The sequence below is a fragment of the Macrobrachium nipponense genome, chromosome 12 (genome assembly GCF_015104395.2).
Source record: "Macrobrachium nipponense isolate FS-2020 chromosome 12, ASM1510439v2, whole genome shotgun sequence".
In the NCBI taxonomy this organism is placed as follows: Eukaryota; Metazoa; Arthropoda; class Malacostraca; order Decapoda; family Palaemonidae; genus Macrobrachium; species Macrobrachium nipponense.
The window spans coordinates 70,584,923-70,598,613 of record NC_087205.1 but is presented as its reverse complement, the minus strand read 5'-3'; the positions used below and the strand labels follow the sequence as shown (position 1 = coordinate 70,598,613).

At 35.7% G+C, this 13,691-nt stretch overlaps 1 protein-coding gene across 1 annotated transcript in view; it reads left to right on the top strand.

Moving 5' to 3' along the window:
* LOC135224595 (TBC1 domain family member 7-like) overlaps window positions 1-4,600 on the top strand; it is a 24,694-nt gene extending 20,094 nt beyond the window's left edge. Inside the window, exon 2 of the mRNA XM_064263737.1 lies at window positions 1,177-4,600. Coding sequence (XP_064119807.1) covers window positions 1,502-2,482 — 981 coding nt within the window. The 5' untranslated portion in view covers window positions 1,177-1,501 and the 3' untranslated portion in view covers window positions 2,483-4,600. The remainder of the gene's footprint in view (window positions 1-1,176) is intronic.
* Window positions 4,601-13,691: the final 9,091 nt, after the last annotated feature.

The window sequence follows — 13,691 nt, the reverse complement described above, 5'->3', positions numbered from 1 at the left end:
TCGTTTGTTTACATTCAGCTCTAACGAGTACCGAACGAACGCCAAGCAATCACTTTTCCTAGGACACCGTAAGCCATAAATTTTCATTAGTATCTCTCTTCAACTAATGAAACTACCAAACAGTATAATAACCATTCATTTCTATTCTTTATTCTATCTTTACCTAATGGAGGTACCGAGTTATTGACAGCTATAATGAAACATATACGTAACGTAATATTAAAACAGAAGAAGAATTCTAAAAAATATGTACGTGTTTGTTGGCTTCGATGATAGCAGTCCGATTTATTTTATATTTTATGATATCTAATTCACAATTTTTTTTTATTAAATGTATTGCATGTACTCGTTTCAAATAATTAATAAGTAACCATTAACTAATACAGTAGTACCTCGAGATACGAAAGGCTCAACTTACGAAAAACTCGAGATACGAAAGCCAATGCGAAAAATTTTACTGCTCTTCATACGAAAAGTTTTCAAGATACGAAAGGTTTCTGAAAGTCCGAGATTCGCCCGGATAACAATTTTGAAACTCGCGCCGCCATCTTAGTACTAGTAGACTCGCCACCATCCTCCTGCTCTCCCATTGGTTCCTGATGCTAGTCACGATCATGAAATCTTTCTCTCCTATTGGACAGCATCCCTCCCATCATGCATCTTATACGTATACGTGGTGGCGTACCTATCTCGGCCTCTTTGTACCAACATCTATCGTACGCACACGGCTTTCGTTCGGTCCAACAATTTCGTTTAGTAACGTAAATTCGTCAGTGATTTCGTCGCAGTAGTATATTTACTTGGTGAGTCATTTACGAAAAATTTTATTTTATCATAAAAATGTTATTTTGAAAAGTAATTCGTATTTTTATTAGAGGTACAAACCACAGCCTTTTATATATTTGAATGCACCTCAGTTGTCCCACTGTGCCCCTGTGGCCAGAGTTAAAGTGGCTAGTATATGTAGGTGCTTGAGGGGTATTCCCCTGCTAGCCCTGCTTAACCACCAGTTAACTACCTTGTCACCAAGTTCAGCAACTGATTCAGGTTACTTTGATGGCTACTCCTATATATGATGCTCCAGTTTGAAATTTTGTTATATTAATAGACTGCTTAAAGTATATAGTATATAGTAATATTTTGTGTATATTACTGGTACTACACCTTTTTCCACAGGTTCCATCTGACCTCCTGCACAGTGTTAAGAGTCTTCGGGCAGAATTAAACCAAGTTTCAAAAGATTTGTGTGAGGTCCAAAAACAACAGCATGAAGTCATGTCTACTATTCAGGCACAGCTGAAGGTTTATTGTAGTCAGTTTGATGAACTAAGCAAAGCAGCAGGTGACGTTGCATTAGAATAGGAAGGTAGATGTTGTAAATAAATTTTGTAGCATAATTTCATTTCAGATTGGTGCCAAGTATAAAGCTCTCTTTTTTCTGATACTAGTATATATATGGCATAACTTGTTTATGACAACCTGTGTTAAGGGTATTTGAGCAATGGGTGACGAAAAAAATTTCAGGAGCCAATTTTATGGGAAAGTTGGATTACTTGAAGTTGAGGAGAAAAGAGCTCTTGAGGGTTTGTTAAAAGAAACTCCTCTCAATGGAAAAGAATTTTCCAATTTTGCTCGGCGTTCTATTGTTCCTGTTGCATATAGGAACCTAGTGTGGAAATTAATGCTAGGAATTACCCCACGCTATGCAGAATCCCAAGATTATGTGACCCAACAGCAAACTTTCACTTATGAAGAACTTTGGTGTGCCCTCAAAGCCCTTCGGCTTACTAACATCAGTTTAGGCATTGACAGCATGAATGGCCATGAGACATATACCATATTAGATTCAAAGAAAGTTAATACAGGGGCCAAGACTCATCCTGAAACCCCATATCCAGAACACTATGTTCTGATGTGGTTGATGAGCGAGGCTAAATTACTATACAATCCAAGACAACAACTCATGTCCAAGGAAAATCAGCACTTTATTTCAATTGCCCGGAAAGTTTCTAGCTTCTTTGATAATCCAGTTGAAATATATCATGTATGTTCTGCTCTCTGGGAATTAATTTTGAAAAACCGCTCTTCAATTGAGGATGCTGTTCAAGAGGCTATTGGAGTACTAAGAAAAGAACATGATATTTATCATCTTCACCTGTTAAAAGCTGGATTATTTTCAAGTTCTTTGTTGTTTGATCAATGTTTTTCTCTTTTTTGTGAGATTTTTCCTGAGTCGGCTATAGAAAAGATATTAGACAAAGTCATTGCTAAAGCTTTTCGAATTTTGTCTTTTGTTACTGTGGCTTTACTGGTGCATCTTAGACGTTCTGTTGCCTCAGTGTCCAGTGTTGAGGGTATAAGGAGCTTAATGTGCCAGATTCGTAAAGAAGAAGCTGATGTTGTTATTACTGCAGCACTTGAACTGTGGGCAATAACGCAGTCTGGTTTTCCAAGAGCACAGCGCCTCACTTCAGTTACATAGCAACAGTTAGAATTCAGATTGTCTTTACTTGGACAAAAGAACTGATATTTTTTCTAGTCGTCTTACTTTTTATAAGTCTGTTGAAGTTCCTGCTGAATAATAATGGGAGAGAAATTGTGATTTACTATACAGTAGTTTTATTCTGACATTGATCATACTTATGGTAAGTAGTTTGTAGACTTACATCACTGTTACTATCTTTACTTTTTTGGCTGCCCTAGATCTGAAATTTGCTGTACTTGTCAATGCGTTATAGTAATGGCAGAAGCTTGGTCTTCTCATAAGGTAATTTATAATTTTTGCATTCTATTGGATATCAGCAGCACATTTGAACTTGTCATTCACCCTTTGAGTTGGAGTTAGTGACATTGTTCATACCAAGGAGCTGTAGTTTTTATCAAACAATCATAAAAACTATGAAGTGTACAGTAAAGAATTGTCAGTTGACATAGGTCTTTGGAATATTTAGATTTTCTTTTCAAGTTGAAGTAAACTCTGTCATAGGGTTGTAATAATTAAGATGGGAAGGGGTTTTGAAAGTGTGTTGTTGAATTTTGAAAACCCTGCTCTCCCATATCAATTAATGTAATTTAATGAAATTGAAATGAGAAGTATATGGCTGTATATGTTTGCATTATTTTGGTCAGTGTTTTGTTAGCGTAAATGTCATTGTGCTCCTTTACTTTCCATTTTATATTCTTATAAACTAAGATAAGATTTTGTTTTGATACCTTTTTCATTTCCTGTCAATATACAGTAACTTCTTTTATTCACACTTGTTGGTCTAAAAAAATAGTTTAAACAGCTGTGAAGGGCAAAAAAAGAATAAAACTGCACTTATCCTGTGCTAGGCTACTTCAAAATCTCAAGGCCTTTCCAGATCAAAGTTGTCGTCAGGATGCTTGTCGGTGTAGTAGCCTCTGTAATCTACTTGGCTATTTTAGTGTGCTCAAAATAAGAGAAAGAAAAAGCCTACCTTTGATGGTGGGGAGATTCAATTAGGCTTCTTTTCTTTTCCCCTTTATTTTTTATCGGTGTCTAATAAATACCATTTATAGGGAGGAATAGGGATTTAATGATGCATGCATTTTTTTTCTTCAAAGTCTAACCATCACATTTGAGTGGGAGGTAATTTATTCATATCAGCCTATTCGCTCCATCTTCCTTCTCAATGCTCCCTCCCAATCCCCGACTCCCAAACATCCCAGGATGCACCGACCTCCCTTTACCACCCTCTATCACATGAAAACAGTGATAGATAGATAAGTTATTTCAAAAATTTCCCTCACCAACAAACAAAGCCTAAATATGTTTACAAAAGAATATCTTTTTCTTTCATTTCCCACAATATTTGCGTAAACTTGTGTTACACCCTGTATATACACATACATACATACATAAATTATATATATAAACATATGCATATAATGTACATGTGTATATATACATATATGCATGTATACATATGTACTGTATTTATAAACATATACAATATTTGCAAACAATGTTTCCTAGTGTGGACAGGCCTTAAGGTAACCTTGTTCACCTTATTTGAACAAACACAAAGTCAGTGAAACCCATAGAATTTACAGAACTAAGAAAATAACACTGCAGTATAGAATAAGTATGATAGAAACATATTTTACCTCAAATGCAAGTAAAATGTCTAGCTTTAGACCATCAACATGATAACCAAACCGTGCAGTGCATTCATAATCAAGACTAACATGCACTGTACTACATTATTCACAAGTGTCTATAGGTGTTTTATGTTTGTATGTACGTATTGTGTTGTGTAGATATTAGAAAGTACTACTAAAAAATGCAGTGTTCATATAACAGGCTATCCTTCTTATTTTCTGTGGTTTCTGTTTTATATTAAACTTGCTGTAAGACGTACTTTTTTTATCATAGACAGATCACCATTCGCCTGTCTATGAAGTGCACATTGGTGAAGATCACAAGCAGAGTGCTTTGTATTACATATACATTTTTACTATAGTGCATACAGATAGAACAAGAACACTTTAAATATGCAAGAAGTTTCATACGACACTAAAGAAAATGCTGAACTCTCTCTCTCTCTCTTGGTATATATATATATATATATATATATATATATATATATATCTATATATATATATATATATGTATATATGTATATATGATATATGTATATATAATATATATAGTATATATATATATTATATATATATATATATATATATGTATATAGTATATATATATATGTATATTCTATAATGTATATATGTATATATATGTATATGTATATCTGTATATGTATATATGATGTATATATATATATATATATATATATATATATATATATATATATATATATATGTATATGTATATATGGATATGTATATAGTATATAGTATATATATATATATATATATGTATTATTTATAATTATGTATATATATAGATATATATATATATGAAAATATGTATAATGATATATGTATATGATATATATATATGTATATATGTATATGTATATGTATATATATATATATTATGTATATATATATATATAATATAATATATATATATTATGTATGTATATGTATATGTATATGGTATATGTATATGTATATATATATTGATATATATATATATTATATATATAGTATATATATGTATTGTATATGTATATGTATATATATTATTATCTATATATATATATATATATATATATATGGTAGTATATGTATATGTATAGTATATATATTTTATGTATATATATATGTATATATATTAGTATATATATATATATGTATATATATATGTATATATATATGTATATAGTATATGTATATATGATATATATATATGATATAGAATGTATATATAAAAAAATTGGTATATGTATATAGTATAGTATATGTATATATATATATATATATATATATATTATATATATATATATATATATATATATATATATATATAATATATATACGTATAGGATTATATTTATCCTACACTTACCAAATACTGGCAGTTTTTCTTCATATATGTAGGAAATAAGTTTTGCAAAATCTATGAATTCATAAAAGCACGAAAGAAAAATTGAAACCTGTCATTATCAGAACCACAAGGAAAGGACAGATGTCCCCTTTAGGATGCAAAGGACGAATGAACTGTTCACTAACATATATTTTCTGTACCTTGAAATGATATTTGTCAAAATAATAAAACCCAACAGCCATTCCTATCCATACCGGCTAGGGTATGCAGTTGCATCTGGCTAGTTGTCAGTGTTGAATTTAGTGGTTTTCATAATTCTTTCTGGTATTGAAGCCATTTTTGCAAGGGAGTTTAAAAGTAAAAATCAGAGTAAGTAAAAGTTAAAAGCTGATGTATAATGACATATGATTGTTTATGTAAACTTCACTGAATTGAAAACATTTTCACATATAAAGTACCAATTTTCACTACAATACTTGTTATTTCCTTTATTAAAAGATATTACCTTTATTAAAACTTACCATGTAAACAACATATTGCCCAAGAGAAAGAGCTAGAAGAAAGAGACTGACAGACACACACATTAAGTACTTAATGATTACCAGCATACTCTAACTTGGACATGTTACGGACTAAAGAACTGTAAGCATTTTCATCTGTTGTATATTTATTGATTTACACTGATGAAGTAATGAATTTATTGAGGGGTATTACCTAATTTAAAACATCATAAAGATATGTAACATAAGAGAAAGAGAGGGAGAGAGAGTTAGTTTCCTTTTGCCCTACCAGTTACCTCCCTATCACGCCTTTCCTTTATAACATACTCCTTTATCTTTTATATACCTTGCTGCATGGGATTTTTAGTAATTCAAGGTTTTAGTTGAGTTGATTTTGAATAGCCTATTAAGACAAAGAGATTGCACACCAAAGATTTGTTCTTATTAAAAAAGGTGCTAGTAAAGGTGCAGTGCAGTAAAGAAAAAAGTGAATAAAAGGAAGATTACTGTAAACTATTGTGATAAAGCATGTCATTTGATATGCTAAACTTTCCAGTATTATAATTAATGTAAGAAGGTTCTGGATGGGAAAAGCGCAGTCTTAGTGTTCGAGGCCACATCAGAAAAATAGTTTGTTTGATTGTACTGTCAGGTAATATTCACCCAGTTTTTTACTCTGTTTTATTATTGTATAATGTATACTGTATGGATATATATATATATATACTATATCTAATCTAATCTAATCTAATCTAATCTAATCTATCTATCTATCTATCTATCTATCTATCTATCTATCTATCTATCTATCTATCTATCTATCTATCTATCTATCTATCTATCTATCCCAGGTTAGCATAAAATGCAGTTTTTATTGTTTTATGAAGGTACATATTAAGAGGTGTAACCTGTACAGTTACTTGAATAAAAGTTTAATTGAGTAAGAAGACAAACCGATTTTTTTTTTGTTGCCTTTTTCTTGTTTATTGCTCTTGCCTAAATTGTTCTGGCACAATGTGTTAAGAAATGAACAAGCTCAGTTTTATATTCTAAAGGCATGTACTATTAATTTCTCAAGAACACCCTCATTAGATTAAACAGAAAGTGATTAGTTTTCATGCAAAATTTTCATTTTAGAATTATCTTTTAAACATCAATCAGTTACATGCTTTATACACTGTGAGTCATGAATGAGACAGATTGAGATTTAAGATAGTATAACAACAAACATTTTTACTTTAGTCTTATTCTGTAACTTGAGAGGCCATAAGAGGGATGTAGTTCTTTTATCATTAAGGTCCAGTTTTGAACAGGCACTAGATTAATAACATCCAACTGTTTTCTTCCACCGCCAGATGCCAAAGATGCTTGCAGATATTAGTTCTTTGTCAGTCCTTAATCAAGTGTGAGTTTAATTAGGTTAACTGAGGTTAGGTGCTGATTGAATGTAGGCCACTTGGATAGTTTAGTTAATCTATAGACAAAATCTAGAGTTGTTGGTTTGATTATTAATACAATTTGATGACTGGATACTATGAAAACATCAGTAACTTAAATAATGTCGGTCACAATTTGTGTATGGTGAACAGGATTTTACACTTCAAATTAATTCTTGTTGCAGTTGTCTAAAGATGTTCATTGATCAGTCATAGTTTATTAGGTCTATATTTGATATAATGACCAAACGATAGTGGTGATTGTTGTTGGAGATGAAAGTCCTGATTTCCTTAAAGTTTGTGTAGGGCTTTAAAATTTCCTAGGTCTGCAGTATTGTAATGCAGGAACTGGATTATGGAATTGAAGAGATCTGCCCTACAGGTCATTCAGAAATGTGTATGTTTAAGCTGAAAGATGTATTTAAAGTGGGTATAATACATAAATGATGAAATTGAATGTTTTTTCTCTGTCTTATGACCAAATGAAAATTTTCATGAAAATACGGGCCATGTTCTGCAGCTGACTTAAGTGAAAAATTTGAGCCTCTAAAATTTATTTAAAACCTGGTCATCTTGAGGGTCAGAGTTGATAAAAAGCAGAATTTCTTGTACAACGGTTATAAGTACAGCAAGTCTGTTTATCATTTATTGTGAACTATCATTCCCAGTAAAATGTTAATATTTTATAACCTTTATTATGAAACCTTTACCCCATTTGCTTTTGGAAAGCATGACACATCTTTAGGTCTGTATTATATGGTACTCTTCTAACATTAAGTTGGCATATAGTATGTTAGCATTAATGTTATGATTCAGGAAGAATTTTTATGTTCCATATGATGCTGTTGTTGCCTTTTACCTCAGTGCTAGCAAACTTTTTATAGTAACTGAGTATACTGTACTCATAATATACTCATTAAATTTATTGTATTTTATTACTGCATAGAGTAACTGGCTTCATTTTCTCTTCACTTTCAAATTATTTTAGTTTGAACTCATAAAATTTTTATCATTTAGTGAATTACTAGGGAGTCAGTGTTAGTGAAATATTAAACTAATTAAGATTCTAGTCACAGTTTTTATATTTTACAGCTGCTTATGATTATTTACATTCAAAGCTAGGTTTTGTATCCCTTTTGATTTCTTGGCATAGTATTGACACAGAAAAATTTCTTTATTTTATACGATTCCAGAATAATTTTCAGGGGTAGTTACATATTTTAACCTTGATAATTTTGTACTCCCCCTAGATCCTTGACCCATTGCTGTTGTTGGGGGCCTAGAGGATGGCAGCTGGGAGGTAATGTCCCATTGCAAAGCTTCTTGCACCTCAGCTGCTGACCTAACAAATTTTTATCAGGTTTTTGCTCTTGGTAACAGTTTCATTTTTCTTTCCTTATTCCATCAAAAACAGACTCTGAGATGAAGTCTGAAATGTTTAGATTTGGATTGTTTAATGGAGGTTGGAGATGGATGGCATACCTCTCCAACCATAAAATGGGAATACCTGATGTGACTGAGTGAAGGGAAACATTATGACAAACCTTGCCCTCAGTACTGGGTCTGATGTCAGTGAATTGATGACTCTTAAGGCATTGAGGGGTGGGTATAGCACTATATTATTTGGAATGAATCTTACCTGCTGTTAAAGTTAGCTTTATCTTCGCATTGATTGGCATTTAAAAAACAAATAGAAATACACTTGGCTTACCTGCTCGGACTGTCACTGCAGTCATTTGCTACCACCAGATGGTGCTGGAATGTTTACATTCTTGTCATAATTCTTTATGCTGACCCGTTATACAGTCGGACAGATCGTTAAAATATTTTGAAGATTTCTGGCTAATATTCTGTATAGTATTGTGCTTGTTTCCGATTTTGCTTTGTCACCTACAAGAAGCAGAGATGAAAGCATTAGATTGTATAAGAAAGACTTTGTGAAAACTGTATGTTTAGATTTTGTATTCCTCCGCTACAAAACGACTGATCCCGTGATGTCATTAACGGGGCTGACGCCACAGCTTCCCTCCGACTCGAAGAAGCGGCAACAGTCACTGGCGGAGCAATACAAGATGGCTGACCTCGGCTACCCACGAAGACGAGGCCGGGAGGAAGGGGGTAGCGAGCCTCCATAAAGTGCATCAGCAACCCCTCCAAGGACGGGGGAACCCCCTAGCCCGAGCATCTTCCAAATCGCTGCCATCTTGGACGCCTCCGACTCTAGAATAAATGAGAATGATGAAAAAGCCTCCTCCTTCCCGGGAATCAAATTAACTCCCGAAGAAGGGTTTACATTATAGAAATTGGCCTGAGGGCCTTCCGATACTTCCAACAACGAATCAATGGAAGAAAAGGAAGGAGACACAGGCACAACGTTAGTATGGGGTATGAGCACTGCAGGAGACGAAGCATCGGGAAGAGGCGAAAAACCTTCTCATGAAGGAAGAGTGGAAACCCTCCAATGCCGTCTCTTGCTATAAAATGACTTCCACTGCTCTTTAGGCCATGCATGGCATCCTGTGCAAGGATTTGTTATGCAGCTAGTTGTCGACTTATGACCTATGCAAGTTACGACTGATCGACTTAACGACCACCCACAACTAAAATGACTAGGAAGTGACTTGAGCAAGAAAGAATGGTGTCCGGCTGAACATAAGACAGTTTTTCCCCAGTTCCCGCCTCTGCACACACGCAGCTCACTTTTTGTGCTGCTAATGACTATTACGTGCATCGGCAACAAGGATATAACTCCAGTAAACTTATGCCATCAAACACAACTGTAGATAAAATTGAGAGAGAATAATTTTAATCAAAACTTCAGGTCTTGAAAGAACACATTTTACTGTTGTTTTCACGCCAATAAATGATAAGTAACGTAACTAACGATAAAGCTCATACTATGATGAAATCAAGTGAAGATACTGAACGGAATCATGTAATATTTTTACACAATAAACATGCCTACAATGCAATCTGTTAATGAAAAAAATAATTTAGTTCATGAGACATATTAAATTCATATTTCGACTTAAAACACATCGTGTAATGCAAATTACCTTGTCTCATATAAGTAAAGTATCTAGATATTTTACACTAACTGGAAGCAAGGCAATTCGCTCCGAATTGAGTTAAATACGGCGAAATAAAACTTAAACATGGCGAACTAAACTCGTATTCGAAACCAAAACGTTGACTGCTTTGTTAGCATTTTTAATAATATGAGAATATACATACAATATTCGATACAGTAATGTACAACTTTTTAAAAGATTCACGGAAAAGTTGCAGGCTCATTGTATTTTTAATTCATAAATATACGTAGCCGTCTGCAGCCTGACATCAGAATATATAGAATACATCCCTAAAAAATTAAGCCTTTAGGTTATTCCACATACAAATAGCCTAGTTTCCGACTTAGCCTCCTACTAGCTACGTTCTGATGTTTTAACTTCATCATTTTATAACTTTATATAGTATAAATTTCTTTAAAATAGTGTACTTCAACACATTTAGCCTACATTCCTGAGTTAGCCTACCCAATCGTAAGTCTAAATACAGTACTAAATTTCTCGGAATCTGCACTTTATTATCGGTGACTTTCATATCCGAAATTTTGTAGCTTTAAGATTATCACTATTAGTTTCCTAGTTAATTTTTATTGTAGAGGATAAAGAGATGAACAAAATAATTCATTAATTTTGGCGATAACTGCATTTAAATGTCGCCGTCAAACCGTAAACAAAGCACAGCGGCGCCATCTATTGAGGAAAATGAACTGTAAACTATTCGCTAACGAAATAAAGATTTTCTAGCTTGGATAAAGATTCATGCTTGCACTTCTTGCCTCTAGTATAATTTTTATAATCTCATGGGCGGCATATCGAATAGGTAAATACACAGTTACATAAAGGACATTATCAAAATGGTCTCTCAAGCACATACAGAGTAAGGAATTTGTGCTTGACAAATGTCTCATTGTTTTGATTAAAAGTTTTAAGGTTTGGCTTGTTGAGCATTCTCAAGCGGAATATTTAAAAATATATATTCATTCTTCCAAGGTTAATATAAAAAACATACTATTTGACTTTGCATATTTACATTACTAACAACGATTTTGTTCATGAAACTTACCTGTCAGATATATATATATAGCTGTATTCTACAAAGTCTGACAGAATTTCAAAACTTACGACACACACAGTGGGAGATCAGGTGGTTAGTACCCATTCCCGCCGCTGGGAGGCGGGTATCAGGAACCATTCCCATTTTCTATTCAGATTTTTTCTGTCGCTGGTACTGTCAACACCTGTTTTCAGTACCTCCGTCTTAGGATTTTGTAAACTTCATTGCCACTTAAGTATCTGATTGTCTTTTGGTTTATTGACTTGGATTTGTGGCTAGGCATATGCTATCGTGGATTGATTTGATTTTGGCTTTGACTGTTCTTTGGATAAGATGTCAAGATCTATTTCTGCTAGTTTCAGAGTGTGTTGTGTGCAAAAGTGTATGGTGAGGCTACCGAAAGCTTCGGTAGACCCTCACTCGGTATGCACGAGGTGTAGGGGGCATGTTTGTTTGTTGGATGATCGATGTAAGGAGTGTGAGAGTTTGACTGATTCCGAATGGAAGACGTATGATTCGTATGTACGCAAGTTAGAGCGTGATAGAATCAGGAGGTCGTCCTCCAGGAGTGCTTCAGTGAGCAGAAGTCAGGGTAGTGATATGTCACCTGCTAAGCCTTCTGTAGACTTGGTTTTACCTAACCCTGTGGTGTTGCCTTCGGGCCCTGAGGTTGTGTCTGCGGAAGGTAATGCCCTTTCTGTTATTATGGAGTCTATCCGTAACTTGGAGTCTAAAGTGCTCGCTCTCCAATCTAGTGTTGTGAAGTGTGGTGATGGTGTTAGTGCCCTTAGTGTTGTGGAGGGGGCGTCAGATCGGCCCTATAATGCCTCTAGGTCTAGACCTCTGTCGGACTCCCAGGACAAAGGGAGTGGGCAAGTCGAAAGCCAAAGGAGGGGTTACGGGGACTCCCCACCGATTTGGCGTCCCTTCGGCAGGACCTGTTGACGCTTCCCAGGCTGCCAAGGATCGTGCACGGGCACGAATCCTTAAGGATTGTTTCTCGTCCTCTGAGGCGTCCTCCCCGCCCTGGGGTTGGAGCTCTCGGAAGGACACTCGCCCTCTCAAGAGAAGTTTTAGAGAAGAGGACGCCTCACGTCCTCTTTCTCGACCTGTGTTTCAGTCGTCGCCTGAATGTTTCGACGCCTTTCCCCCTCAGAAGAGGACCAGGACGTCATCGGAGGATTACGCTTTTGAGCGCCTGAGTCGCTCTAAGGATGTTCCTGTGAGAAGGAAGAAGGCGTCCCCTCGCCCCTCGTCTTCTCACAGGATCAGCCCTTCACCTGATCGGGTATCTTCCCCATCTAAGAAGATTCTTCTTGACATGCAGCAACAGTTGACCTCGTTTTTCGCCAAGAGGGAGGCAGAGCCCCGTCGCCGCAGGAAGGATTCGAGGCTGCCTATCAAGAGGTCCAGGCAGTCTCCCTCTCCTTATCCTCGTTCGTCGCCTTCTAGATCCCGTTTACCTTCCCAGCGCTTATCTAGAAGTGTTGATGAGTGTCATGCAGGACGCTCTTTTGACCGTAAGGCTCGTCTTGGCGACGATCGCCGTACTTCTTACTATGACGCTCCTCGTGCTCTTCCTGACGCTCGGCGTGCTGCTCACCAGGACGCCTCTCAGGCTGCTCGTGTTGACGCCTTTGTTGCTACTGTGTCCCGTCAGGAAGCTCGTCAGGACACTTTACAGGATGCTCGTCGCTCTACTCACCAAGACGCTCGCAAGGACGCTCGGCAGGATCGCACTTTTACCGGATCATCGTAAAGCTTCAGAGTTTGTCGTCAAGGATACCCGACCTTGTTCTTTGGACCCTTCTTTGGATAGGAGACCCCTTTTACGAGCGGGGCCTCAAGGTTTGATTGCTTCGCGGTCTTTTAAAGACCCTTCTGTTGCTCCCGTGGAAGAGGGAGAGTCTTCGAGTAAGTCGCAGCCTGCGGGTGAAGAGGAGCCTGCTTTGTGTTCATCATCTGATAACAAGGTTTTGGCCCGCCTTTTGAAGGACTTGTTTGGCGACAAATTTCAGCCCTCGGCCCCTCGCTCTCCTCCTTTGCAGTTGGCTTCGTCGAAGACGAGGAAAGCGCCAGGGTTCATCAAGATGGCCACTTCGCTTTCTACGAAGAGAGCTTTCAAGCGAATCCATGACTGGATGGACTCCAGGAAGG